This window comes from Arvicanthis niloticus, chromosome 1 (assembly GCF_011762505.2).
Source record: "Arvicanthis niloticus isolate mArvNil1 chromosome 1, mArvNil1.pat.X, whole genome shotgun sequence".
NCBI classification, from domain to species: Eukaryota; Metazoa; Chordata; class Mammalia; order Rodentia; family Muridae; genus Arvicanthis; species Arvicanthis niloticus.
The window spans coordinates 161,465,855-161,492,877 of record NC_047658.1 but is presented as its reverse complement, the minus strand read 5'-3'; the positions used below and the strand labels follow the sequence as shown (position 1 = coordinate 161,492,877).

General features: G+C 43.9%; 1 protein-coding gene across 15 annotated transcripts in view; it reads right to left on the bottom strand.

Moving 5' to 3' along the window:
* Vti1a (vesicle transport through interaction with t-SNAREs 1A) overlaps nt 1-27,023 on the bottom strand; it is a 301,616-nt gene that overhangs the window by 73,456 nt on the left and 201,137 nt on the right. The window contains exon 9 of one of the 15 annotated variants that reach the window (XM_076924705.1): nt 398-4,926. The exons of 12 other annotated variants lie outside the window; for them this stretch is intronic. In XM_076924705.1, coding sequence (XP_076780820.1) covers nt 4,887-4,926 — 40 coding nt within the window. In that variant the 3' untranslated portion in view covers nt 398-4,886. Of the gene's footprint in view, nt 1-397; nt 4,927-4,954; nt 5,382-27,023 lie in introns of those variants that run through there. 2 more of the 15 variants (XM_076924738.1, XM_076924628.1) reach the window with 2 other exon arrangements.

The following is a 27,023-nucleotide window of genomic DNA, read 5'->3' as shown; positions in this document are numbered from 1 at the left end:
AAAATAAATGTTGAGGAATCTAAGAAGTCCTGAGGTAAAAATCCCCCTCTGGTATGTGAGACAGCTGGTGACTTTACCATTCCCCTGTAGCCTGCTGTGTCCAGAGTGTTCTGCATATAGTCAGCCTCACCTGCCTCCAGAAGCAGGGCATGCTGGGAGTACAGAATGAACTCTACTGGGTTTTGGGAGGGAGATGGGGAAGGCAGGACTCAGATTCAACTCCTTATGTTAGCTGGCCTTCAGCCAGTCAAGAGTCATGAAAGGAAAGGTGACTTTTCACCAGCCTGGTTTTTAATGCTAGATTTTGGATTCCTTCAAAGAACAGGTTTCTCTAATCCCAAGTCTTTAGAGCAGACAGAAGTAGATGACAGAAAGACGTGACAGAGGGTAAAAAACACATGGTCAAGACACAGCTGTATTGGTTTCCCCTCCATTTATAGTCTTAGCATAAAAATTAAATACAGCATCTTCTTCCCTTGGTCATTGTCTTTAGGTCTGCAGTCACTGCAGCTTTCTGCCCTGCAAATGGGTTCCAGTTGCTGTTGTGACTGTTATTCCACACACTGAGTATGACCACTCACCGCCCTCGGCACTCAGCTCCCAGGCCCAGCAACATTATGTATTTCATACTCTATGAAAACCACCTGTGTTTTAAGAACTGCTTACAATTCTTTCTTGTCAGAATTTTGTTAGGTGAGGCATTTGAACTTCCTACCAATTATCAGCCCCACCCCCAGTCCAGAAAGAATATGGCTTTTCCTGCCTGCATGAGGGCAAGTAGAATCTCTAAAGCAGCGGCTCTCAACCTTCTCAGTGCTGTGGCCTTTAATACACTTCATGTTGTGGTGACTCCCAACCATAAACTTATTTCATTGCTATTCCATAACTATAGTTTTGCTACTGTTATGAATTGTAATGTAAATATCTGATAAGGAAGGGGTTGTGACCCAAGGCGGCAAGTGGTGACCTGAAGGGGCCCCACTGATCAAGGCAGGGCACTGAGGGCCAAGAGGAGTAATGGATACCCCCTGCCTCCCCACATGTAATGCAGAAAACACAGACATTTATAATGAAAGCCAAACCAAACAAGCCTCGCTGGCCATTTTAGAGATTGCTGGTTTAACTCAGTGCTCTAAAGGTTATTAGGTGAACAGAAAGGCACTGGGGCAGAGGACTCTAGAAGTCAATCCATACGATCTTCAATAAAGAAGAATAATAGCCAGCAATACAAAAGCCAAGCCTGTCATCTTCCTAACTCTTAACCTGGGCAGATATCACTGAGAATGGTTGCTTAAAGCCATTCATTTAGCAGGCTGATAGAGGACGTCACTGTAGACCAGGCCAATGGGTATAATCAAACCCACGGATTAATCTTGGAATCAATAAGAACCATGCAACCAGATACCAGATGCCCCCAGAGTGATAAAACCCGTGCTTCATTAAGTCTTTCGTGTGCACTCTCGTTTGCAGAGCAGAGGAGAGATGAATGTATTACATAGCACTCAGTGCAGAGACGCCATAGGCCAAACCTAAAGTGTGGGAGTTTTATTGAGTGTTAGTCTGATTCACCCAACAAGTGACTGCAAGGGAAGAAGACGAGGCCTTCACACACTAACAAGCTCTTGGGGAGTGTCATCCAGATGTGGTGGGCATGCATTGCTTAGGTCTTGATCTAAACTGTCTGATAGGGACAATTTTGAAAGAGATCGTGCAATTAATATTAAAGCTGTTAGGTGTGAATGGGGCACTGTGCCTGAGTTCTTAAGCAGCTAAGCCACCTGTGCTGCAGCTCCATACTGACACAGCTGTAGGGAATGTCTGGAGAGGCTAAGAAACAAAAGGAAGGAAGGAAAAGGGGAGTGGAGTGGAGGAGAGGGGAAGGTGGGGGGGGGAGGAAGAGGTAAAACAAGAATAGCTGGGTGCTACACGCCTGAAATTCCAACACTTTGAGACGAAGAGCAGGATCATGAGGCTGAAAGCCAGTCTTAGCTGCACAGCCAGATCCTGTCACAAAACCCCAAACGGAACCCAACTCAATCCTGAATGACCATGTTAGTAGCTGCTGAAGAGGTTCCGGGGGACGGGGGATCGCTACCTGATTTTCTGCCTCCTCACATACACATTTCTAAAATAAAGATTTAAAAGAAGTGGGATGGAGTCTAAGATAAGGAAAACGACAGAGCGCTAACAAAGCTGAAGCCCTCGTTTCCCCGTCAGCAAGTCTGTGCTAGGACATCAGACAAGAGGGCTCGAGGCCACCACCTTCTCTACTTCAGGACAGCACGGTATCCAGGGAGTGGCAGGACGGAAGGAATGGAGGCTTCCAGAATCTGCCTGCAACAGATAAGCCTGAAGAACTAACTGTGGGCCACTCTTCTCTTTAACCTTGGCCTCAGGGAAAACTCCAAACAAGGATCAGCAGAACCACACCTTCTCCAAATCTAGGATGTACGGTGGGCAGTGTGCCGTGGACAGGACCCTCAGGTGGCAGAGGGCCAGTGTCTCTCAAAGCCACAGTCTCTATCTTCAGTCCCATCTTCCTGCATTGCTATGCATTGTTTAGAACTGTAATCAGCTTGGCCTTCAAGGGAGTTGGACCACAAGCAATGTCACCATACTTGACACAAAAATGACTTTCTGGGACCTTTAATATCCTCATGCCAGCTTTTTTCAATTAAGTGACCACAACTAGCAAACAGCTATTACCACGGGACTGTGTGCAGTGCTGAGATATGCAGAGTTGCAACGGCAAACCACAAACGCTTGCCAGGGAAGAGAGGAAAGGGGGTTTCTCATAAAAGTTCTCAAATCATTATTCAGCTCCTCAATCCTTTCAGCTCTTGCTAGGAATAGCATACAGGCTTCCACAACTGCAGTCAGAGGCTGTTCTAGACAGGCTCTGGCTAACAACAGCTGCAGCATCCATGCGATGGGCACACTGTCCCAAACTGCTGAGAGCCAGGGACTCCTGGTTACTGATGTACTCTCAGTGGTTATAGGAGCTTCATCTCATTCCTTCACTGATTGAAAGCTAAACCAGGCCTAATTGTGCTCTTTAATTTTCTCTTAGCTTTCCCCACATATTCAGATGATGTTTACCTTTTGCACAATTAGTCACTGCTTCCTAATCAATGGCAATACTTTGGGAAACACAGGTCAAATCATGGAGCACGGTTGGGCCATCTGAACTTGAGATTGTCCTGGGCATTCAGGAAGTTACCTTGTCCCATGTACACACAGTGCATGCCTTCCTAGTTAGTAATTAGAAAGCTAGCACAAGGCTTCAGTCCAGGGACCCTGGCCAAGCCGTGGCCCCATCTTAGCACAGAATGAAATGCTGGATGCAACTTCAGGTTGCCAAGCTCAGGACTCAGTAGTGGTCCTGCCCCAACCCCATGCATTCAAAGCATTCAGTCCACTACAGAGCTGTAAACAGCAGGAAGCTGCTGCTGCTGCAGAGGCTCTCAGTTCTTCAGTAGGTGAGACTCTGCTGGTGCCCACACAGGCCAGCCGTTCGTTCCTCTTGTCTCTTGTAATCTGATGCTCATTGGCCAGCCTTGCCCATCACCCCCTCTCCCGTGCCTCCTGGCTTCTGGTGACTGATACCCTAACCTAAACTTCTGCAAGACAATGCTTTCTAATTTTAAAAGATTATGTATATATATGCACTACATCGTGCCTGGTGGCTGAGTGGCTAGGAGAGGTGTAGGCCAATTCCTTGGAACCGGAGACACACAAGGTCATGAGCTGCCATGTTTTGGGTCCTCTGAGAAGCAGCAAGTGCTCTTAATTGTTGAGTCATCTCTTCAGCCATCAGGTATATTTTAGATCGCTTTTATGTTTTTCTATAGAATTGTCTGAATTCCTTATTCACTCTCAGACATCCACGCGGTAGTGTCTTCACAGTGTTGATTATTCACTTGGCTATGGAGAAGCTTCTTTGCTTTATGTAATCCATTTGTCTATTTTTGCTTTTGTTTTCTGTGATTTGGGGTCATATGTAATAAATCTTTGCATAGCCAAACAACACTGAGCGATTCTCTATTTTCTTCTAACATTTCATGACTTTGTGTATTACTCCTTCTCAGTTGATTCTGGGATATGGTGAAAGACATGGTCTAGTTTTATTCTTGTGTATGTGGATACTCAGTTTTCCTCAGAAATATTTCCTAAGGAGTCAGCCCTTTCCCTAGGGTTAGAACACTGAGTGAATATTAGCACCTATATTTTTTTGAAAGCTCCTCTGATGATTTTGCCCACAGCCAGCACTGAGGGTCACTGGGTTAAGCTGACATGTGTTTCAGAAGGGCTCCACAAAAATAAAAGGAAGCCTGGCACTTCCGCAAAAAAAACATGGCACCTTAAAGGATTCCCTATCATACTCATGTGAACATGGAACTCTTGTACAAACCATCTGTAACATAGATGGACACTGCTCTTGCACCTCCATAGAGACCAGTAACGAAGGCTGATACCCTTGCTACACTTTTAAGCAGAAAGCCCCACACTGTTAACTGTGAAGGATAAAGATCAAGCCTTTCCCCAAGAAGGATAAATAAGCAGTTGCCCCAAGCTCTCAACTGGGGACAAAGATATCTGACATCATAATTAGAAGGGATCTTACATGCTATACTACACACACACACACACACACACACACACACACACACACAAACAAGACCCCTCCCCGAGCATCCTCTCAGTGAGTTGTCCAGCCACAAGAGATCTCGTTCCTTCACAGGACACCACATTTCATTGCTGGGCAGACCAAGTGTTCTTTCTGTTGGCTCCGAAGCAGCCTCCCTCTGACTTCCACTGTTCACGGCTCAGTCGTCTGGCTGGGCAGCAGAAGTCTCCCTTCTTCCGGATGAGTGTCCTTCAGCACTCTATCCGAGTGGAACATGGACCAGCACTGTGTACACAGGGCTGCAACAGGAGCCAAGCGACACAGAGTTGAGTTGCAGCTCTGCCTCAGACTTTCTGACATGAAAACCAAAGCCCCTCAGACCTGACTTTCATCATGAACATAAAAATTGCATAAAAACAAAAACAATGGAAAACTGGCCTATTTGTGAACAGTGAATTAAAAGTGCAAGTCAAGTACTTCATAATGGCTGAGCACTGTACAAAAAAAGTTGATGTGTTAGTAGAACTTTAAGGTACAATATTTTTATGTTTGAACAGTTTTTTGGCCAGTTCAATCCTGTGTAATCTTGTCTTCTGAAGCTTAGGCACATTCAGTTGCTAACCTAGATGTGAACAATGTTCATGAGAGCTCCACAGTGCCTTCTATCCGCCTCTTGTTCCAGCAAGTCAGTGAATCCAAGCAGTGTTGCAAGATGGCATGGTGTGCAGATACCACCTGCCGATTTGTGAAGAGACTAGAAAAAATAAAGAATAATGGTCTCAGAACTAGAGGTGGGTCTAGAGTCTTCTGTTCACTACACAGGTGGCCTTGAACAAACTTGCTTGCCTCAGTTTCCCCATATATACAAGGAGAGAAGCAAGATTTTTTTTTTTTTAACACGGTATCTATTAACACAAAACAACACATGTCAAGCTCCCAGCAGGAAATTTTTGTTCATTTGATTGAAGGTTATTTTAACCAGGGCAATTTTTAAAAAATTAATGAAAATCTCTTTGAAAAGTCTACATGTCTTCTCAAGCAGTGGGCCTTGACCAGTCAGCATCAGTTCTGTGTAGGGCCCGGATATATCTCCAAAGGAGAAATACAAATGGCAGTAAACACCAGAGAAGATGCTCTCCATCATTTAGCCATTAGAGAAATGCCAGCGTAAACCATGAGGTTTCCCCATGTGTGCTGAACAACTCTAACAGCAAGACAGACAATAATAAGTGGTGGGATGGAAGTTGGGAAGTCAGAGCCCAACACATAGCTGAGGGACGAGAGCCGCAGTGTTCTCCTCATCACACAGCTGGTAATTCCTCAAGAGTCAAGCAGAGGAGGCACCATTATTACTTAGGATTCTATTCTTAGGTACAGAGAAAGTGGAAATGCAAACACACCCTCACAAAAAGAGCTCTTCAACAACATCATTCATTATACTCAAAAGGCAGAAACAACCCAAAAGTTCATGACTTGGTAGATAAGTGGATGAATAAAGTTTGTGTGTGCGTAGACATATATACGTGCATGCATATGTATAGTAGAAGGCTATTTGCCAACCAAGACACTTGATATTAATACACACCTCACCATGGATGACCTTTGAACACATTATGCTAAGTGAAAGAAGGCAGACACAAAAGCACACATATTTGGCTCTGTGCATGTGAAATGTCCAACAGAGTCAAATCTACAGAGACAGAAGGAAGACGAACAGTTGTCAGGAGATGGGAGGGACCAATAATGGGTAGAAGATTTTTTTTTAGGGTGAAAATATTCCAGAGCTGACTATGGTGGTGGTTGTCTGACTAAGCAAATATGCTAAGAGCCATCAAACTATACATCTAAATGGGTGGGTACATGGTATGCAAATCATATCTCAATAAAAGCTATTAAAAACTCAATAGAGGCACACAGTCATTAAACTATAAGGCTCAAGGATCAATTAAATTTAAATCAGAGTGCAGAGAACATGTGTGTTTCTATAATGGCATTTTATGTGGATAATTGCTTTGTATGTTCGATTGCTTTCAACCCATTTTTACATTTAGATTATTTTTCCAGGAGCAGCTGAATTTTAAGGAAGTAAATAATAAACAAGGCTATTGTGGCTCCGGAAATGACATTCTTTTATTTTACTGCCTAGGATTGACTCGATGGTGTAAAATGCTATTAGGAGAAAGAATGGCCACGTCTGAATGAGAGCATGTATTTCATCGTGAAGATAAAAGTCTTTCTTCTCTCTAGTGAATACAGGTAATTTCAGAAGCAGCGACTCCTAATTATTCAGTGTTGAAAAGCTAAAAAAAAAAAGGTTCACATTGAAAACAGTGACCTCCAGTTTGCTCTGTGAATGAAGACAGACACAAATTCTCATTTTCCTGGAATCCTGGTTGATAAGTGAGTTGGGGAAATGCATGCATTTCTTCATTACAGTGCAGTCGACTGTTCATTTAAATAACAATAACTGGCATAAAAGCCACAGACACATTATCTAGCAGTTCTACTGTGTTGAAACGCATTATTAGAGCGAACAATGCCAAGTACAGTAAATAAATGACTGTACCTCATTTTAGCATTACTCTTGCTTGCTTGGCTTTGTGAGAGGGTACCATCATTATTATGACGGCTGCATTCAACACCTTGGCCAACACCATTCATGTGGGTAACTCTTGAGCTGGAATGGACTTAAAAAATAGTTATGGTTTTTTCTAGCTCATGGAAGGTGAGGGAGAAGTCACCCCATCTGGTACTTATGTATCAGGTAGTTTCAACAGAAAATACTTGAAGAAATCAATGTCTGTTGACTGTCTGTATAGAAACTGAAGCCTCCATTAGGGACAACATACACAACAGACTGGTTTAAAGTTGTAAAGTCTGCACCTGTAATCTGACTGGAAATCAGTTGCATAAGAACTTGCTATTAGTTCTGCCTTTCATGTCAAAGTAGAGACCTTTCTTTACTTTCTCTTTTCTTTACCTGAAATGTCTAGTATCCCACCCGAAGCACCTAGCAAACTTGGTACTGAGTGCATCTTCTGTCTCCCAAACGTAGGACAAATAAAAGAAGCTATTTGGAATGATGGTCTTGAGTCTCCAGCCTACCCACTTAAGGTAACCTGGTGTATCGTATGTGACAGAGGGACCTGGTATATCATATGTGACAGAGGGGCCTGGTATATCACATACGACAGAGGGACCTGGTGATTCGTATGTGACAGAGGAGAGGAGAAAGCCTGAGTGGAGACACCATCACAGACAACACAAGCTTGCAGCATGTCTTTCCAGCCAGGCCCTCCAGACATGTGCATGAAGTCATAGACAAGTATCCAGTCATGATTCAGAGTTTATCATTCTGTAGCAGCGAGTCACCTTCTACCCAACCTCACGCATGGAACCTCTAGATTTTTTGTACAGCAAAGCTCACAGCAGGAAGACGTGCAGGGCACAGTCTGAAGCTGTGTTTGGGTAGCAAGCTCAGCCCTGTCACTCACTGGGTCTATGCAGTGCCCACCCACAGCCCTGCCTTGCTGTTTCGTGCCGTCTTTCGTAGCCCTGAGTGCTATATGCTGCTCTAACTCTCCTTTATCCGGTTCTTTCCTCTCAGGCCAGGCATCCGGAGGCAGCAAGTACAATGTGGCTAAGAATACCCTGTGCACACCTGTTGCTGTGCCTCACCAACAGACAGATATATTATCTAATGTTTGTTCCTCACTAGCGCCCCCTCCCCTTATTTTTATCGGATCTTTACTCTGCCATGTCTGGGGAATCAGTGAGTGTGGGTAAAGGAACAGTGAACCCTGAGATGAGGTGAGATGGCTGCACAACACGGACAGGAGGAGGCTCTGCGTGTTTCACATGTTTCTTGTTCTTTCCTGATCCCAACCAGAACCTCTTTTTAACCTGGGAATGCTTAGAAAAACCGTTCATCCATTTCTTTCCTGGCATCTTGTGAGGAGCCGCATTCGCCATTACAAGATGGCGCCGGCTTCTGCTTCCTGGTTCTTCACGGAAGCTTTACTTGAGAATGCGCCTGTGCATGGCGCGAAAACCGAGTACGACAATTGGATGAAAGATTTGAGCCAATGAGGGATCTGCATGTCTCCCAAAGCTCTATTTAAGCAGCGGGCTTTCTGAGCTCGGCGTCCTTCCCCTTTTCTCCATCTTGAAGAGCTGTTCAATAAATGCTGTCAGAAGAATCCTGAGTGTGGCGTTCTCCTTATCGGCGAGGTAGCGCGTCGCAGCATCTTCCCTTGAGTGGGACCTTATGGGACCCATACCTTCTCCTTGGACTCATCTCCTCTCTGGGGATCCTAGGTGGTCTGCTCCTAACTGGTGCACTCCTGTACTGATTCATATTCTGACTGCTGAGATTAGCTCTTCACAAGTTTTCAGTATGTTTGACAAAGCAGCGTGCCTTGCCAGGCTCAGTGTACTTACAAAGTAGTTAGTGGTTCAGAAATCTCTTCCCTGGGGTTAGCAGCCTGCCTCCAACATGTCTACAAGGCACTGGTCTTAGATATGTGCAACAAGTGACATCAACAGGCACTGCAAAGATACAGGGTCGCCTGCCAAAGTCTTCAGAAGCTTACTGTGCCCTTGAAGTGGGTCATCCTCAGGAGCTGTTGCTTTTCATCTACCCAGCAGGTATGTGTCATCAAATAAATATCATAAAATGTCTTCCAGTCCGGAACAAACATCTGGCAAGGAAAAGAAGTGTGTGGGTCTGCTGCCTATTGTGCCTGACAGAGGGGAGACTCCTGAGATGCCCTTCCTAAAACACAGGAAGAGTAGTATTTTCATGAGCTAAAGGTTTCCTACCCTTCTTATTTTGGCCTTCCCTCCCATTTACCCATTCTCTTCATCCTCTCAGCTAACAAGTTTCTGAAAGAACTCTCAGTAATGTAAGTTCATCTACTAAGTGTTCATTAAAGAGGACCTCTGAAATGCAGTGCCACAAAACTATATTTCCCCTCAGAGTCCATTAGTTTAAAAAGAGTAGGCCAATTGGTTTTCTTGGAAGCCTGTTTCATCACCAGGGTTTAGGGTTTAAATTATTGGTGCTCTTTTCCTTATGGTGGAAGTATTAGGAGATAGTAAAATAGAGTAGCTTACAATTTGCAGTTTTGTAATTAACTGGACAGGAAGGTAGGAAATAATGTATCTCAATTCTCATTGGATATTCTTAAACTCCCTTCATCATTCCATGCCTAAATACTGGACATCATCAAGTCAAAAATATTTTTTTAAAAGCAAATAATCCTGACTTTAAAGTTATGAGAGGAACTTACAACAGAGGAAACATTTGGCCCCTAATGTATTTGTCCTGTTTTCAAATTTATGTACAAAAATTCTAATCCCTGAACCACAGATGACTCTCACAGAAGTGTGAACACCATCTTGTCATCCTTGAGCAAGCTAGGTAGACTACTATGATGTCTTCACGTGCATGTAGGTGCTCCACGGCTTTCATGATAGTTTTGTCATTTTGGGTCGAATGCTGTTCCCAGACTCTCAGATTCTGCACAGCAGTGAGCTGTCACTGACTTAGCTGTTTCTCTCAGGTCAACTAAATGGTGGCCTTTTACAGGAAACAGTCACCTCTTCCTGGACAATAATATCAGTAAGTTCATAGGTTTGATGACTCCTTAAAGTTGATCTTTTAGAATAAAAAATATTGTGTTAAAAAAGCCATGTGGCTCAGAAAGGGCCGAGAGGAGGCTGACACTTGTGTTGGGCACTAGACCTGGCAGACACTGAGCTGCAACAGCAAAGGAAATGGAGTGCCTTCCCCATGGAAGCCACAGTTTAAATATAAGGAGATAGTAAATAGGTAACCACGTGCTACTGGCTTAGGATGGCCCTGTCCAACATGCTTAGTACTGAGCACTCCAGAGTGTGGAATTAAGAGCTATTCTGGGAACAGCACTTAAATCTACATGTGAAATGCATTTATGTTTTATATACATAGTCTATCATACACCTTATACTCACAGTGGGATGGTGGTTCTACAAAGTACGATAACTTAGTGGATAGACAAAGTTTCATGATATGGGATTTTCCCCCCAAGGTGTCAAGCTGATGTCTAAAAGTTTCCAAATTTAGAGCCTATTAGGTTTTGAATTTGAGGGTTTTGGCTGCTCAAGCTGTATTGTAATCCCAGAAAGTGACATGTGCAGGGGAGGTGAGGATGGGGGTGGGGGTGTGCTGAGCATAGATGCTGCACAGCCAACAGCAAACTGTTTGAGGCCACACTCCCCCTGGTCCCATTTCCTTTTGAGCAATTTCTCTAAAACTCAGTTATGGCCAAGACCAAGTCTTCCTGTGGTTGGCTTCCTCATGCTGCATTCTCTCATGGGTTAAGGGTTTTCACTGAGGGATGCATTTCTAGAATACACAATAGATAGAAAGAATGGAAGGAAGGAGAGATGCCAGAGGTGTGGGAAGGACCAAGCCCTCCTTTGATATGGCCTAGGGTCTCAGTGATGTCACCATCTTGTGGCATAAGAAAATGACTCATGCCCAACCCTGCCATGCCCGTAGACAACGGCAGCATCCTGGATCCCCCTACTGAAGGTCTGGCTTGATGAACATGTTCCTGACAATTGGTTTTAAAACAGTTCAGCACAGATGGAACCCATCACTGGGAATCTAAAGAAGCACACCATGGAAGCAGTCTGACTTCTAAATACTTGCTTTGACTGCATGTAGACTCGTGTTCCTGGAGGCTGACTAGGACAGGAACACAGCTGTGCTCCCCAGGCTGATACACAGGAGGAATTGCAAAGCTGACTCTGACATTCTCCGGTTACGTCACTCAGAGCAAGTTGTGGACTTTTCTAATCCTTGCCCATAAAGGAAAGTAGAAATGCCTCCCTTATTAGTTTGCTCCAAGTGTTAAATGAAACCAAATGAGACCATGATTACATAGCAATTAGAGTTTAAGTGCTCTTAAAATAAATGGCAATTAAGAGGACAGTAATCAATGATAATGGTGATTCAGAAATAATTTGCTTGGTTCTTTAGTTAGAAAACTGAGGAGGAAACCTTAGCATTAGAGAGCAGAGCATCAAAGAACAGTCCTTTCACTGCAGCTCAGTGGGGAGACACAGGGATTAGGGAGGAGGGAGGAGCTCCTCCCTAGACCATGAGCCATGCCTCAGGTCCCAGCAGGTTTAGTGTGGAACAGCGAGTGGGGGCCACTCCAAGCAGTCTCAGTCCACACAGAAACACGGACAAGGGCTCCCTGAAGCTGTGACAGGGGTCTGATGGCAGGAACTGCAGATCTAGGTTATCAGTAGCATGTGAGGCTTTCACGGCCCGCTTAAAAGCTTTCCCGCACTAGCGACAGTTTTCGTTCCAGTATCTGCTACCCTGAACTTAAAAACAGTAGCAGAGTCCACCATGACAGTCGCATCCATTAATCTGCATATCACACAATAAGATGCTGTGCGATCGGCATCCCTGAACTTGCACCAAGATCCATTGGCAACAGAAGCAGACACATCCTGTGTTCTGAAGGAGTGGTGGAGAGTGAGGTGGATGTGAAAAACTGGGGTGGGCGTGAACACTGCCATGCCTGACTTTCATAATCAGGCCCATGCTTCATGTTAACATATGCATGTCAGCACAGGCTCTCTAGGGAAGAAACGCCCCTCCCTCCCTTCATGTCCCTGGCCTCTCCGTTCATTGTGTTATGCTTCCTTTTCTCCCCTTTGGAGTACACCTTTAGCTGGATCTATGGAGATCATGAGAGAGGAAGACAAGGTGGGGGTGGGGGGAGGGAAGGAGGGAGGGAAGGAGGGAGAAGAAGGGAAGAGGGCAGGGAGGGTGCTCTAACAGTCTGCGTTATGGAGGCAGGTTCTATCATTTAGTCTATATAGTCTTAAGTATAAACATAGTTGAGGTGAAAAACAAATTCTTAGGAATAAGGCGTACATTTTCTCACTCACAGTCACCAAGTTTCACTGAATACACGTGTGAGGTGTCATCTTTGTTCTGCCTTGATCCAGTAAGTGGAAATTTCAGTGGTAGAACTTTAGGGTGGTGTCTGACCAGCCCAACAGGAATAGAAGAATAAAGACAGCAGGTGGGAAGATGGTGTCTGAGTAAGATGGCTGTGTGTAGGTCAAACACAAAAGCAACCTGGAAATGAGGAGAGCCAGGTTTCAGATGAAGCCCTGTCATCCTTCCAGGGTGGACACGTGTCAGGGGCAGAAGCCCTGTACTCATCTTCCGGTGCAGGTATACGGAGCAGTCAAGGGATGCTTCTCGGCTCTTTCCCACACATTACAAATGGGACAGGTGTCTTTGGCTGGAGGGCAGAGAGTTGACTACCTAAAGTGGTATATGAGGCTTTCAGGGCCTGCTTAGTCACCACAACTGCAACTGGCTGGGAAGATCGGGGTGACACTGGCTATGTGGGTTTCTCCTAAGTTGTACCCTTCATTTGGGGACAGTTCGTTTTCTGCTGCTGCCCAAGGAGACAGTATGAGCTACAGACTGCACAGCACCGAGTAATGGCTCCTAGAGTCACCCCTTGGTTGCATATTTTCCACCTTGTTCCTCACAGGATTCAAAACAGTTTACATGGGTACTTACCAATCATGTGTGGAAGGTCACTGGACTAGGACTCAGCTACCTCGGGTACCTGGGTTGGCTTTGCCATTAACTTTACTGCAAAGAGTCACCTTGAAGCTTCCCAGGCCTGGGGACAGGGGATGTGGGAGCAACTTGCCAGTTAGAATTTGATATGCAAACACCAGGGATTGTACTGGGAATGCTTTGTGCTTAATGGGTTAAACAAACACACTAACAAACACAAGTATGATTAAAGCATCCAGTCCAACCTCCACCTACAGGGGCCTAAAGCTCAGCATGAGGAAGTTCTTGCCTTAGTGAGCCAGGCTGTGCTCTGGTCCTAAAAACAGTAAGTAAACTTGTTAAACTGCAAGTATTCCACATGATTCCTAGAAAGGGCTATTTTGCACAATCTGATGATTTGGGAGTTTTGTCAAATTAATGTCACCAGATATGCCCTATAATTAGGATAAAATATTTAAAAGTTTAAAAATGAAGCCATTCATTAACTCATTGATTTTCCTACAGACTGGGAACCTGAATTTAAATGATACCCAAAAATATAACTGGGCACACTCACAAAGAGAAGAATGGGTTGTGAGTCTTTAAATGGAATACAGAAGTTTAAAATGCTATTAGTGTTCAGATTCTCTGAGAACATTAAAACTGCCCATTAAATAAAAATCTAATAATTGGCCCACTGAATTGTGACATTTTGTAACCTGTACAGGAATGTAAGAATTGTGGAAGAAAAGTTCTTTTGAGGCAGAATTTGATTTGCAGTGTAATATTATTCTAGAAGCCAAGGTCTCATGCACACAATTACAAACGAACAACAGTGCAGAGTGGCTAATGAAGCCAGGACGACCGTGGAAATCAAGCATAGGCGTGTGACTCACGACTCCCCAAGGTGAGTTCTACTTCTGCTTAAGAGAAAAATCAGGCAAATGCATGAGCTCAGAGAAAACCCCAATTTGAAACTGCTTTCTTATTAGGCACAGCTTACAAACAAAACTAATCAGATTGACCTACAGTTTACAAGCTTACTTTGCAGTGCCATTAAATTAGCGTGCTATAGAGGCATCAGTCAGGACAGAAAGCTGAGGTTACCCAGAGTCTTCTAGACATATTCCTTGTTCTCTAGGGTGTGTGCCCAATGGACAGGTCCACAAGACAGACACTGCAGGGACTAACTTCAACGACTATTGCTGTATCTAGCAGGAGCAGTAAGTGAAGGCATGGCGATGCCAGTGGCTGGTGTGGTCCAGACACTGTATAAAGTCCTGGAGCTGATGTGGGTGAATCTACGACAGAGACTTGCTTTATAGCTCAAGATAGACTGGAAGTTGTGATTCTTATGCCACGGCCTTCCAAGTGCTTGGATTATAGCTATATTCCACCACGCCTGGTTTCTGTGCAGGCTTGTTAGATAAAAGCACTGGCTGCTTTTTCCCAAAGGACCCTGGGTCAATTCCCGTACTGCATGGTGGCTAATAACCATTCACATCTCTAATTCCAGGAGATCTGACAGTTTTCTGTCTTGTGCAGGAACTATATACATGAGGTGCACAGATACATATGAAGGCCAAACACCAATATTCATAAAATAAAAATAATAAATCACACACACATATGTGTTGTATATAAGGCTACAACTCTATTCCTTTATGGAAATTTTGTCAGCAAACTCACTAGATGCTGACAGAAGATGAACACACAAGAAATGTCAACGATCGCCAGAGACAGACATAAAGGAAATGAAGGTAGAGAAGAACCAGGTTTAGAGGAAGCCAGATGAGCAAGAGGGGGCAGGAACGCAGACTCCAGACAAGGCATATCACAGGAACTCCACACAGACTCCAGACAAGGCATATCACAGGAACTCCACACAGACTCCAGACAAGGCATATCAGTATACAGCAGAGGCCTTTACTCCCAGTGTAAAAATTTAAGCTTATTTTGCATTTCAACCAATCCACAGTGATGTGAAAATCCCATAACTCACTACATTTTGCTTGGGAGACTGTATACTTGGAGAATTTGACTAGCCAGGGGAAGGGCCTTGTGAAGAATGAAACAAGAGAATCCTCATGGTTTATTTCTTGAATGCTATCAGGATAAAAATGTTTACTAGAAGACAAGCTATTTGTTTACATTTATTCATTTAAGTGTGCTTCTGTTCTTTCTTGGCAGTGAAGGATGTTATGAACTCTTTTTACTTAAACTTCACCAGGGAACAAGAGTAAAAAGTCCAAGGCTAGGCACGGTGGCGCTCGCCTTTAGTCCCAGCACATGGGAGAGAGAGGCAGGTGGATCTCTGAGTTCGAGGCCAGGCTGGTCTACAAAGTGAGTTCCAGGACAGCCAGGGCTACACAGAGAAACCCTGACTAGAAAAAAAAAACAAACAAAAGTCCCCCAAAAACATCAAAACCAAACAATACTCCTAAATAACCCCCAAAAGTTTGGCTACAAACTGAAGAGAGCAACGGCCACTAACCCTGGTCTGATGTTCTACACGGAGAGTAGTGAGACAAGTAAAAGGAATTGTGTGAAGCAGACACACGTCTACGGCCACTCTCCAATAAGCAAGCAAGGATTCAAATCTGTCACTTACCAAGCTAGAAGAATTTCAAAAATTTTTTCAAAGTAGGAGTAAATTATAGACAGATTTCCCAACTTGAAAGCAAAATAGGTATAGACAAATATAAAGATGAAGATACAAATATAAAATACAAATGTAAAATATAAAAAGGAAAAATATAAACAAAATATACAAGGATTTAAGAGGGGAATGAGTCAAAAAATGAATTTTACTTTATTTTTTATGGCTTCCTATATTTTCAAGACACCCAAAGAGAGTAATAGATTTTTAATTTGTTTACATTTCTTTTTTAATTACAAGTACTTCAGTACACTTGTCACATTTCTAAACAGGACTGATAGAGGGGTGGGAATGTAGCCTCGTGGTAAGTGGTTTGCTTACCCCACACTAAGCCTTTCATTCAATACTTGTACTGTAAAACCAACAGCACCAAGGACAATGCAAAACCCAAAGCAACTAACCAGCCACCTATCCATCCGTCTGCCCGTCTGTCCACTGAGGCAACCAACCAACCAACCAACCAACCAACCAACCAACCAACCAGCCAGCCAGCCAGCCAGCCAGTCAGCCAATGCTCCATCTAACCATCCATCCATCCATCCATCCATCCATCCATCCATCCATCCATCCATCCCATCCACCCACCCATCCAAGACATACAACAAACAAACACAGAATACCCACTCCCCCCATCAAATAAGGTCTCTGAAGCCAGTTGAATAATTGGGAAGGGTTGGTAGACACTCAAGTCAATAGGGAGTGCTTACATTGTTTTAAAGAAAGCCTTGTGCTGCTTGACTGTTTCTAGGGTGACAGAACAGGCCTGGGGTTGACATATGACACATGAGGAGAAGACAGGACATCCTGAAGGCATACAAGAGATGATAAAGTCTCCAAGTGAGAATAAGAGCTAAGGTCTCCTCAGTACAGGCAGGTCTGGAGCATTTATGCCTCAGGTAGGTCTGGCTGCATGGAGTATGTGGTAAGAGACACTCCAGAGTCTGTGAGAAAAGCCACTCAAATACTTTCACAAGGACCAAGGTGTGTTCAGGTAAGATTAGGTGCTCCTTATCCAAAAGGCTTGAGAGCAGAGATGTTTTAGAATTTGAGACTTTTGGACCTTCTAATATTTGCATAAGCTTACTGGATGGATAACTGTAATCTGAAAATCAAAAGTTTGAAACCTAAGGAATGTCACAGAGGTACCCAAGGTCTCTTGGATTTCAGGATATTTTGGAGTGTGTGTGTGGGGGGATGCATGTGGAGGCCACAGGACAACTTTAAGGTATCATTCCCCAGGAGCTGCCCAATTTATTTGAGACAGGATCTCTCACTGGCTACAGTTCATCAAGCAGGAGATGCTGGCTAGTGTGCCTCAGGGATCTGTCTGCCTCTGTCCAATCCTCGGTCACAAGTGCCTGCCCCTGTTCCTGATGCATCACGTGGGGCCTGGGGACTGAACTCAGGTCCTAGCTTCTGTGCAGCAAGAATTTTACCGACAGGCATTTCCTCAGCCTAGACTTTGAGATTTTAGATATGCTCAACGGGGCCTTTCTCCTTCATTTAGAGACTGTGGTTTGTGGTAAACTACTAAAGTACAAAACCACAGGTAGGTTAAAACTTACTAAAAAGCCCAATGCCACCTGAAAAGGTCTAATGGGGAGGCACAACAGTTATTTAATTAGCGCACACTGATTAACTCAACCCTGTGCAACCACTGTCTGCTGCTAATTCTGGTTTTGAAGTCAAATGAAATAAAGTAGCTGAAGAGTAATTAATGTGTCCAGTCCCTTCACCCCGCGGCTGTGATGACTTGGTTGCCCTTCGCTGCAGAGGTTTCCTGAGAAGATACTGGAAAGGCTTTGAAACAACTCAAAGGCGTGTTCTCAGGAGGTGGTGACTTCACATTAAAAACCTTAACCTGAACAGGCCTCTTAGCAACACATCCTCTAATGATGATGTGAGAGATGAGATTAATTTGAAATCTTTGCAGTGACTGGCTAGGAAAGTGTTCGGTTTTTAACAGAACATTTGTTACAGAAACAAATTCGAGTCTTTATTTCTGATAAGCTGTCTAACAGTTAACACAGAGAGAGGAGAGAGAGAGAGAGAGAGAGAGAGAGAGAGAGAGAGAGAGAGAGAGGAAGAAGAAAAAGAAGAAGAAGAAGAAGAAGGAGGAGGAGGAGGAGGAGGAGGAGGAGGAGGAGGAGAGGGAGGGAGGGAGAGGGGAGGGGGGAGGGGAGAGGGGAGAGGGGAGAGGGGGGAGAGGGGAGAAGGGAGAGGGGAGAGAGGGGAGAGGGGAGAGAGGAGAGAGGGGAGAGGGGAGAGAGGAGAGAGGGGAGAGGGGAGAGGGGAGAGGGGAGAGGGGAGAGAGGGGAGAGGGGAGAGAGGGGAGAGGGGAGAGGGGAGAGGGGAGAGGGGAGAGGGGAGAGAGGGGAGAGGGGAGAGGGGAGAGGGGGGAGGGGAGAGGGGAGAGGGGAGAGGGGAGAGGGGAGAGAGGGGAGAGGGGAGAGAGGGGAGAGGGGAGAGAGGGGAGAGGGGAGAGGGGAGAGGGGAGAGGGGAGAGGGGAGAGGGGAGAGGGGAGAGGGGAGAGGGGAGAGGGGAGAGGGGAGAGGGGAGAGGGGAGAGGGGAGAGGGGAGAGGGAGAGGGAGAGGGGAGAGAGGGGAGAGGGGAGAGAGGGGAGAGGGGAGAGAGGGGAGAGGGGAGAGGGGAGAGGGGAGAGGGGAGAGGGGGGAGGGGAGAGGGGAGAGGGGAGAGGGGGGAGGGGAGAGGGGAGAGGGGAGAGGGGAGAGGGGAGAGGGGAGAGGGGAGAGGGGAGAGGGGAGAGGGGAGAGGGGAGAGGGGAGAGGGGAGAGGGGAGAGGGGAGAGGGGAGAGGGGAGAGGGGAGAGGGGAGAGGGGAGAGGGGAGAGGGGAGATATGATTGGACCTGGCTGCCCAGGATTAAGTCCAGTGTGTTAGGCTCTGTCCATGTCCTCAACACTCTTTAGGTGGGTGGGGCAATTTTACAGTTCACTGGAAAACAATTTGAGAATCACTGTTTTATGTTCCTATGAGGGTGTGTGCACTGACTTCTTCCATAGATTTTTTTTTTTTCAGCTTTCTTTGACAGACAAACTAGAAAGGTAAGAACTATATTCCTAGGATTCTCTTGGAATCACATTTTACACTGTAGCTCAGGCTCTGCCAACCAGAGACTGTGAAAACTTGGAAAGTGAATGTGATCTGTATGAAGCAGCTTTGAGGAACAGAATGTGAGTGTGTTCTTCTGAGTCATATCTGCTAGATATCATGGTATCTAGATTCTGGTGTCTGAGACAGTGAGACCTCCCAGTGCAGTCTGGCCTCTTTTGAAGCTGCATCCATTCATGGTGGCCTTACCTCTAATAAGGCATCATTGCATTTCACATGTAAGACTTTAACAAACCTCCTTCTAAAATGAGCTGGATGAGCCTGTCCTGTTGGACCTAAGAACCTTGGTCAATACAGAATCTCAAGCAGCCCCTAATGACTTCATCATCTCTGTGTCCTGATGGACCAGAAACCAGCTGTCCCCACACCACCAAGATCTTTGTGTCCCACGGACCAGCACCAGTTGCTACACTGATACCAAACAGATGTAAGTTAAGCCACATGCTAGAACCATATCCTCATGCAGGCTTGGTTGGATGGTTTTAATCCAACTGCCTACTAGATAGGGAGAAACACTGTGGGGAACTGGCAATCAATCATAGGGTGGTGCCATTATAATTTGACTATGTTCATTTATTTGGTAAAGCAAGACATTAAAAAATACTCTCAATTTGTTATCATTTTGAAAGGGAAGAAAGAAACAATTCGAGAAGTTATTTTTAAAGATACATCAGTAAAGATAGGGATGTAAAATATTATGATGCTTAATAATGAATCTGAGTTTGAATATTGTAAATGACAGGCTAAAATTTCTGTGTTGGTAAAAACTTGACATTTTTAAAAAGGTGAAAACAGACCCCTCCCTTAAGTTATACCGTCACTATGAGTGAGCGCATCTCCACACGCCTAAGTATTTTCTGCTGTAAATTTTCTTCATTTAGAAAAGACTATTTGAAACATGTCTTTCTCTTGTTTTGTACATACTTATTTTCATTTTCTGTGAGTGGTTAGGCAAAGGGTCAGATGATAACTTTAAATATTTAAGCTGGTCAATGACAGTCAAGTAGCTAAGATTCTCTCTAGTTTATCGTTAAATATGGATTGCCTTAGAGGTAACCTCGAGTCCATGGCATAGCCTCCTAATGAGTTATCAGTTATGAGCTAGGAAGTAATCCTGAATTTTAAACATGGCTGAAGAACAGGTCTGGCTATAACAAATTGAAAGTACCACAATTATACAATATCATGCAATGCATTAGGCATTCACGTGATGCATATATAAATTACGCTAATAAACCTAGCATATTAATAAATACCTAAAGCTGCACCTTTAAGACCTCAATGCTAATTGGCAGGCTTTTTGACAGAACATCTAGAATAGCTCTCATTATCAGTTTTGGCAAGGTATTTTTGAGCTACCTAACTAATGATTATTTCTGTACTCCATAGTATGTCGGTCAAAACCCAAGATCTGAAAAATGCCATTAGAGAGGATGAGGGGGGCAGCAGTGTTTAGATGCCATGGCCAGATTCTGGATTTATTGATATGATATAATAATATCTATATATAATTTCATTTTCTTTTATTTTACTTCTTTGTTGCCTACCCAAAAATACAACATATATCCACAATTATATACATATACAAATACATATCCTGTGTATTGATTATGTATATGAGGTACCACATTCTACATTTCAGCAATAATCTTTATGATTTTATATTCTGGCTATCTTAAAAAAAAATTCAAACTATAATGGCTTAGTGGACGTCTTTCTCAAGGAAAACACTTTCCTACCACCGCAGGGAAGGTCAAGCTCACAGTGAATCAAACATGCTGAAGGATGGGACTGGGGGTGATCACAATGAATCAAACCCGTTGAAGGATGGGACTGGGGGTGAGGAGTGGAGAAGGCACACATTTATCTGTCATACATAGCTCACTTCTGCAAGCAACACAGATTTATCTACCCATCCTCTGCTGCTGGGATTAAAGACTGGATTTAGAAGAGGAAGAGGAAGAAGAGAGGAGGAAGAGGAGGAAGAGGAGGAGGAAGAGGAGAAACAGTGGTGGCAGCAGCAGCAACAGCTTTTCTTGATGTGAAATGCTCTGGTCTCTTCATTATGCTTGCCCACAAGCGAAATGTTTATTAATAGATATTATTGTATAAGTATTCAGGCTTTAACTTTCATCAAAGTGGAACCCTTGCTCAGTATAGAAACAACCTGGCTCAGTTATAAAGTTAAAATATTAGAATAACAGGAGGATAGTGGAGCCAAGTTGGATATTGTACCCTCCCACCCAGATCCCAAGGAGGTCTTTGCTTCCTGGTTCTTGTAGATGTACTTTTAACTCCTAGGCCTTTCCTTTCTTTGCTGAGATGGAAACTCTCCCAGCATGTACACACTGTGCCTCAATGTTGTAGATTAGGCTTATGAGTGATGTCTTTTGCTTACCACCCCTGTCTCTTATCCAATGATATTTATAACCCACAAGCTGTAGGATTTCCAAAGCTGAGTGATTTGTAATGTAATACTTCTAGAATCTCCAGAGTAATTTCAGCATTAGTTACTAATAAAAGTTGGCTCTCTGAATTTCTTAACCTTGGGAACATGAACCTTTAAGACTTACGAGATCAAATACCAACATCCCCCCAGGACTGCTGTGCACATCTGCATTTCTGGATGTAGGATTTTTTTTTTGTTCCTAATCAAGTATAATCTCACTTTATAAGTTCAGATTTTGGCTCAGTGCTACCTAGATTTCTAGGCAAGAAAAGCAATGTAGGCTGAAGGCTTTGTGCCTAGTTTCAGAAGTTTGGCAAAGGCTATTCTAAGATGCAATGATTTGATCTTGAACTTCAACATAATAAAATGCCAGAAAAATACAACAAAACCAAAGCAAGACTTTATATATTCCAGAACTGCACCCTCTTTTGGACCTTGCCTGGTAGTAGTACTAACAATTCTATTTTGAGGGCAAAACAGAATGAAGAGCCTTCTAAACTTCCCTCTGGATCCTCCGACCATGCCAAGTAACCACAAATTCCTGCTTCTATGTACCAGTCAGGCATCCGCAGGTGGCACTTCCTGGCTGACCCTGCTGTGAATAAATGTCTCTCTGCTGGTCTCTGCGTTAAGATCCAAAGCAATTAAACAGGGAAGTGAGTTCATGCATTCTAGTCACTTTTAAGTTATGAAAGTCACTTATGAAGATAGGCCAGGCAATGTCTGTACAATTAAGAAAACTGCCATTCTGACTGGCCACACTCAAGGGCAGCATTCTTTACACAATTTGCTCAATTTTGACCTTTTAGAGGTCTGCTGATAGTGTAGAATTTATTTTTAAGTAATTTAATTTAACAGCCATTAGTAATCTTAGAAACTCAAAGTCTCAAAATATATATGATTCTTATGTTTAATAATTGCAAGCACAAGTTACCTGCAAAACAAAGCTTATATGGATACTAGTCAGACAGTGTATGCCATGATCAGCTAGTCAAACAGTGTTCGCCAGGGCCAGCTAGTCAAACAATGTATGCCATGGTTAGATAGTCAGTGTAGTCCATGACCAGCTAGTCAGACAGTGTATGCCATGGTTAGATAGTCAAACAGTGTTCACCAGGGCCAGCTAGTCAGACAGTGTATGCCATGGTTAGATAGTCAGACAGTATACTCCATGACCAGCTAGTCAGACAGTGTATGCCATGGTTAGATAGTCAAACAGTGTTCACCAGGGCCAGCTAGTCAGACAGTGTATGCCATGGTTAGATAGTCAAACAGTGTTCACCATGACCAGCTAGTCAGACAGTGTATGCCATGGTTAGATAGTCAGTGTACTCCATGACCAGCTAGTCAGACAGTGTATGCTATGGCCAGCTAGTAAAAGTCACAGACTAAATGCTGAGCTTTTACAAATGCTTTCCTATAATATCCATAACCTTTACTTTTTGTTATATTGATTCACTTTCAAATGTTAAAAATAGAAAAATCCCATCCCAAACCTTTATAACCAGGAATGACGAGGAAAACAATACACTTCCTCCCCCGGTGCCTTCTGCAATCAGTGTGCTCTGCCAGTGAGCTCACTTAGTGTTGTTGGTTGGGAGCCAATACGAGCAATGGCTGAGAGCCTGGGGTTTCTTTTGAGACAGGCTTGCATTCAAACCATAGCGCTGCTACTTATTACTTCTTTGACTTGAGTAAGTTTATTATAATTTAAGGCCTCGGTGTGCCCACCTATCGAATGGGATGCTGGGGTGATCACTATAGGCTGCTTGAATATGACCGACAGACAGCATTTCACAAATGGGCATTGCTTTGATCACATCCTTCCTGCTCTTATCTTTGGTAAGAGCTTTTCCAGGCAATAACCTCGTGTCTTCTAGGAGCTGGCCTTGTTGCATAGCAGGAAAATATCCGATTGAGATGTGAGGAAACCTTCGTTCAACATCTAACCTCTTTGTCTTCCTATTGGCTATATCATTTTTAGCACAATTCTGAGGCTATCTGGGTTTTTATTTGCCATTCTATGAAATGGGATTTGTGGGTTACTTCTCATTCTAGTAGGGATCAGAAAAGCAGCAGATGATGTATGCTGTAGGCTAGAAGCACTGTTGAAAGGTAGGTTGCTGTCATCCTGTTATTTGACTGGATAAAACTACCATCTACTCTGCTGTTGGCCATGTGAAGACCCAATAGGATAAAAGTAATTTATAAACTAATTAATTGAAGTGGACCCTCACTAGACAATATCTGCTAGCACTTCAACGTTGGACTTTTCAAACTCTACAACTGTGCAAATCAGTATTTGTTCTTTTATTGTACTAAAGCTATTAGATTCTGCCCAAACCAACGAAGGCAGCATGGACGGCAAGTCTATGCGGTCAGAGTGAGGAGACATTCTTCTTACTGAAGTGACAGTAGCTGCTGTCTGGGTTGAAACTGTCGCGTAAGACAGAGAACTTAAGCTAGTGGCTGAAATGGAAGCCTTGTTTAATTCTACATCTGGGCCTGGGTAAGGCTGAACGGATAGATCGAGTATTTAGAAAACCATAAGTGGACTAGCTAGGGTGCAAAACAATACTGTGAGACACACTGTAGCCCCTGCTGAGCTCCCAAGGAGGCCAGTGATCAGCTGGGTCCTGAAGACCACAGCTACACCATCTCCAAATGAACTGGACAGGCACACGTTGTCTGTGTCATCTAGCAAAAAGAGCTGTGACTTTATCAATAAGGTGCTGACCTTTGACTGAAGGCTGCTAACCTATGAACCTTTGGAAAAAGAGACCCCAGACAGACTCTGCTTGCCGTCTTCCCCCCAGACCACAAGAGTATCAAATCACATGTTCCAGCATATGTGGACAAAGGGATGTATGAGGCAGGCGTTAAAACATCAGTTCCAACATGTGTTTAACCATGTGTGAGCAGAAGGGTGCTAAGCCATGTGGTTAAGCAAGTGTTAGGGCATATTCCATTACAAATGGTTCTTGTTTGGGACCCTCAATTATTTTATGCCCAGTCCAGGGTTGCTAAACAATAGCTCTGTTTTCCCAACGTAACACAATAAGCTGAACAACTTCACAAAAACCAGAGCCAGAAGTCTCTCTTCCTGTCTTGAGGTGATCATGAGGAATCATGTATATGTTATTGATAAATGCAGTGGCACTCAGATTTCAGTAAGGCTACATATGAAAAAAGGCAACAGAGATCAGGGACAAACTGTAGTTAGATGGTGAGTATACAACACTTGTGTTGGCAAGGCACAGTGACACCTGCCACAACCATAGGCTGGACATGTTGCACAGTCCAGCAACTCAGGTGACAATCACAACTGTGACCTGCATCTGGAATTGAAGACTGTTTTCTATTTTCAATTTTAAAATAGGCATATATATAACTGTCATGTGACGTAACAACCATTTAAAATGGGCATATACATAATAGTCACATGACTTAACAAACATAGGTTTTTGGCAGTTCTAATTAATAGTAAAATGTCACCAAGACTTGCTTTAAGGCATGTCTGATAATATTTGCAAATATTATAGCTTATGAATTAACATTGCTTCTGGAAGCTTCCATTCCAAAGCAAATGAATTCCCTGAGTTTAAAATATAAACACACAACTTTAGATAACACTTTGAGAAAGAATGAGAACAGGCAAAAATCAGTGTGGTTTAGATGCCTTCCTATAGTAGGAAGAAGGGTATAAAATAAACGTAAGCAAAGAGAAAATATCTCAGCTCTACTTTGTTTTTTGGCTATGAAACAAAGCTATAAATACACAAACACAAGTCTTTAGGTTCATGAATTTCTCTTCTGAAAACAGACACACAGTTCAATAACCTTTTAAAAATGCAAGTACAGAGCTGGGGAGACAGCGGAGTTAGTAAAGTGCAAACTCGGGGACTGGAGTTTGGATCCCTTGCACCCATTTAAAAGCCAGGCACAGTGGTGCTTCTGGAGTCCCAGGGCTGGGATGTGGACACAGGAGGGTCCCTGCGGTGCCAGACCAGCCAGGCCAGCCAGGCCAGCTGAGTCAACAAGCAGGAGAGAAGCTTTGTCTCAAAACTAAGGTGAGTGAAGAAGACTGAAGACCTGACTTGTGGTTCACACACACACCCACTCCCCCTACCCCCCCAACACACACGCACACACACACATACACATGTACTTGCATCACACACAAGCACACTCACACATAAAAATAAAAACTGCAAAGATAAAATAAAAGAAGAGCCAGAAGTTTGTATTTAAATTCCATATCCCTCATAGCACTAATTAATGAGGTTTGTTCTCCTTAACCACAGTGATTTGTGTATAAACAATATTTAATCATAACTAGAAGATGGTATTTGATTAGTTTGGATTTCAAAACAAGTTAATCAGCTATTAAAATACAAACACTGCCTTCTCTGTCACCTTCTGCGTGGAGATCACCAAACAAAAACCATAGAGAAAGAAACAAACTAAAGCCCTTGGTACCAGCCAGGTAGGTGCTGTGTGTCAGAGCCTGGCAGGTCTCTGGATACTGTCTTCCTGTTTGCTTGTCTTAATGATCTGGGCAGCACACACTAATGGTGCACAGAGAGAAAAATCTGTTCCCTAAAGAGAGTTTCTTCATCGTTCAGCCATTTCAGTTTGAAGAGTGTAAACCAAATACAGAACACAACAAGTTTCTTCTCTGTTCACACTAAGTGGAAATCTGAGGGTGTTTTCCAGAGCTTTGTTGCCAGCCGCATGCCAACCAGGCTCAAGCCCCTGCTGCAGAAATCCTAAGCCATCCTAGAAGAGAGCCAGGGCATCTGCTATCAGCTGTGCTCACTGAAAGGCTCAAGTCCTGAGTGGAATCAACCTGCAATGCCACTCTGAGAAACAAAAATAGCCTCAATAGAGCCACAGACTCTGAGGTAACACTCCTCAAGTCTCCTCGCTGTGTCCACCGGCTCACGAGGAAGCATCCCTCCTCATTCCTTCCCTTGGGCACAGCCTTCTCAGGGAATACAGCAGACTGGAGGCATGTGGAGGGAAGGGATTCTTTAGAATGTTCCTTAGAGCGCACTGGACAGCAATGTGCAGTACCTGGTTCTTTGCAAATCTTTCACGACAATTTGTGCTTTTAATCAAACTTTGTTGAGGACAGCAAAAACAACAACAACAACAACAACAACAACAACAAAAAAAAAAAAAAACCATCCAACCAAACCAAAAACCCAAATGAGCGGAGGCAGAATTTAGCCTCTTCCATTGCCAGCTTCAGGTGACGGGTGCCATGTGGAGTGGAAGGGCCTTCTAGGGTGGCAGCTCTCCCATTTACATGGCCTTGGGCATTTCACCCCAGGGGTGTTGTGTGAAGGGCAACTGTGGGCACACAGGGCTCTTTCAGTGTGCTTCCCCAAAGCCTCCAGCTTTGTGTCTTCCTTCCAACGATCCTGCCAAAGACTCTAGTGTACAATAAAACTGTATGTAATAAACTGGCATCATGTTTGGCTGTGAGGACCTTTAGAGTCTGCTGGAGAGTAGCACAAATGTGAATGCCCCAGACTGGGGTTGGAATTTGGCCTTGCAGCCTTGGAG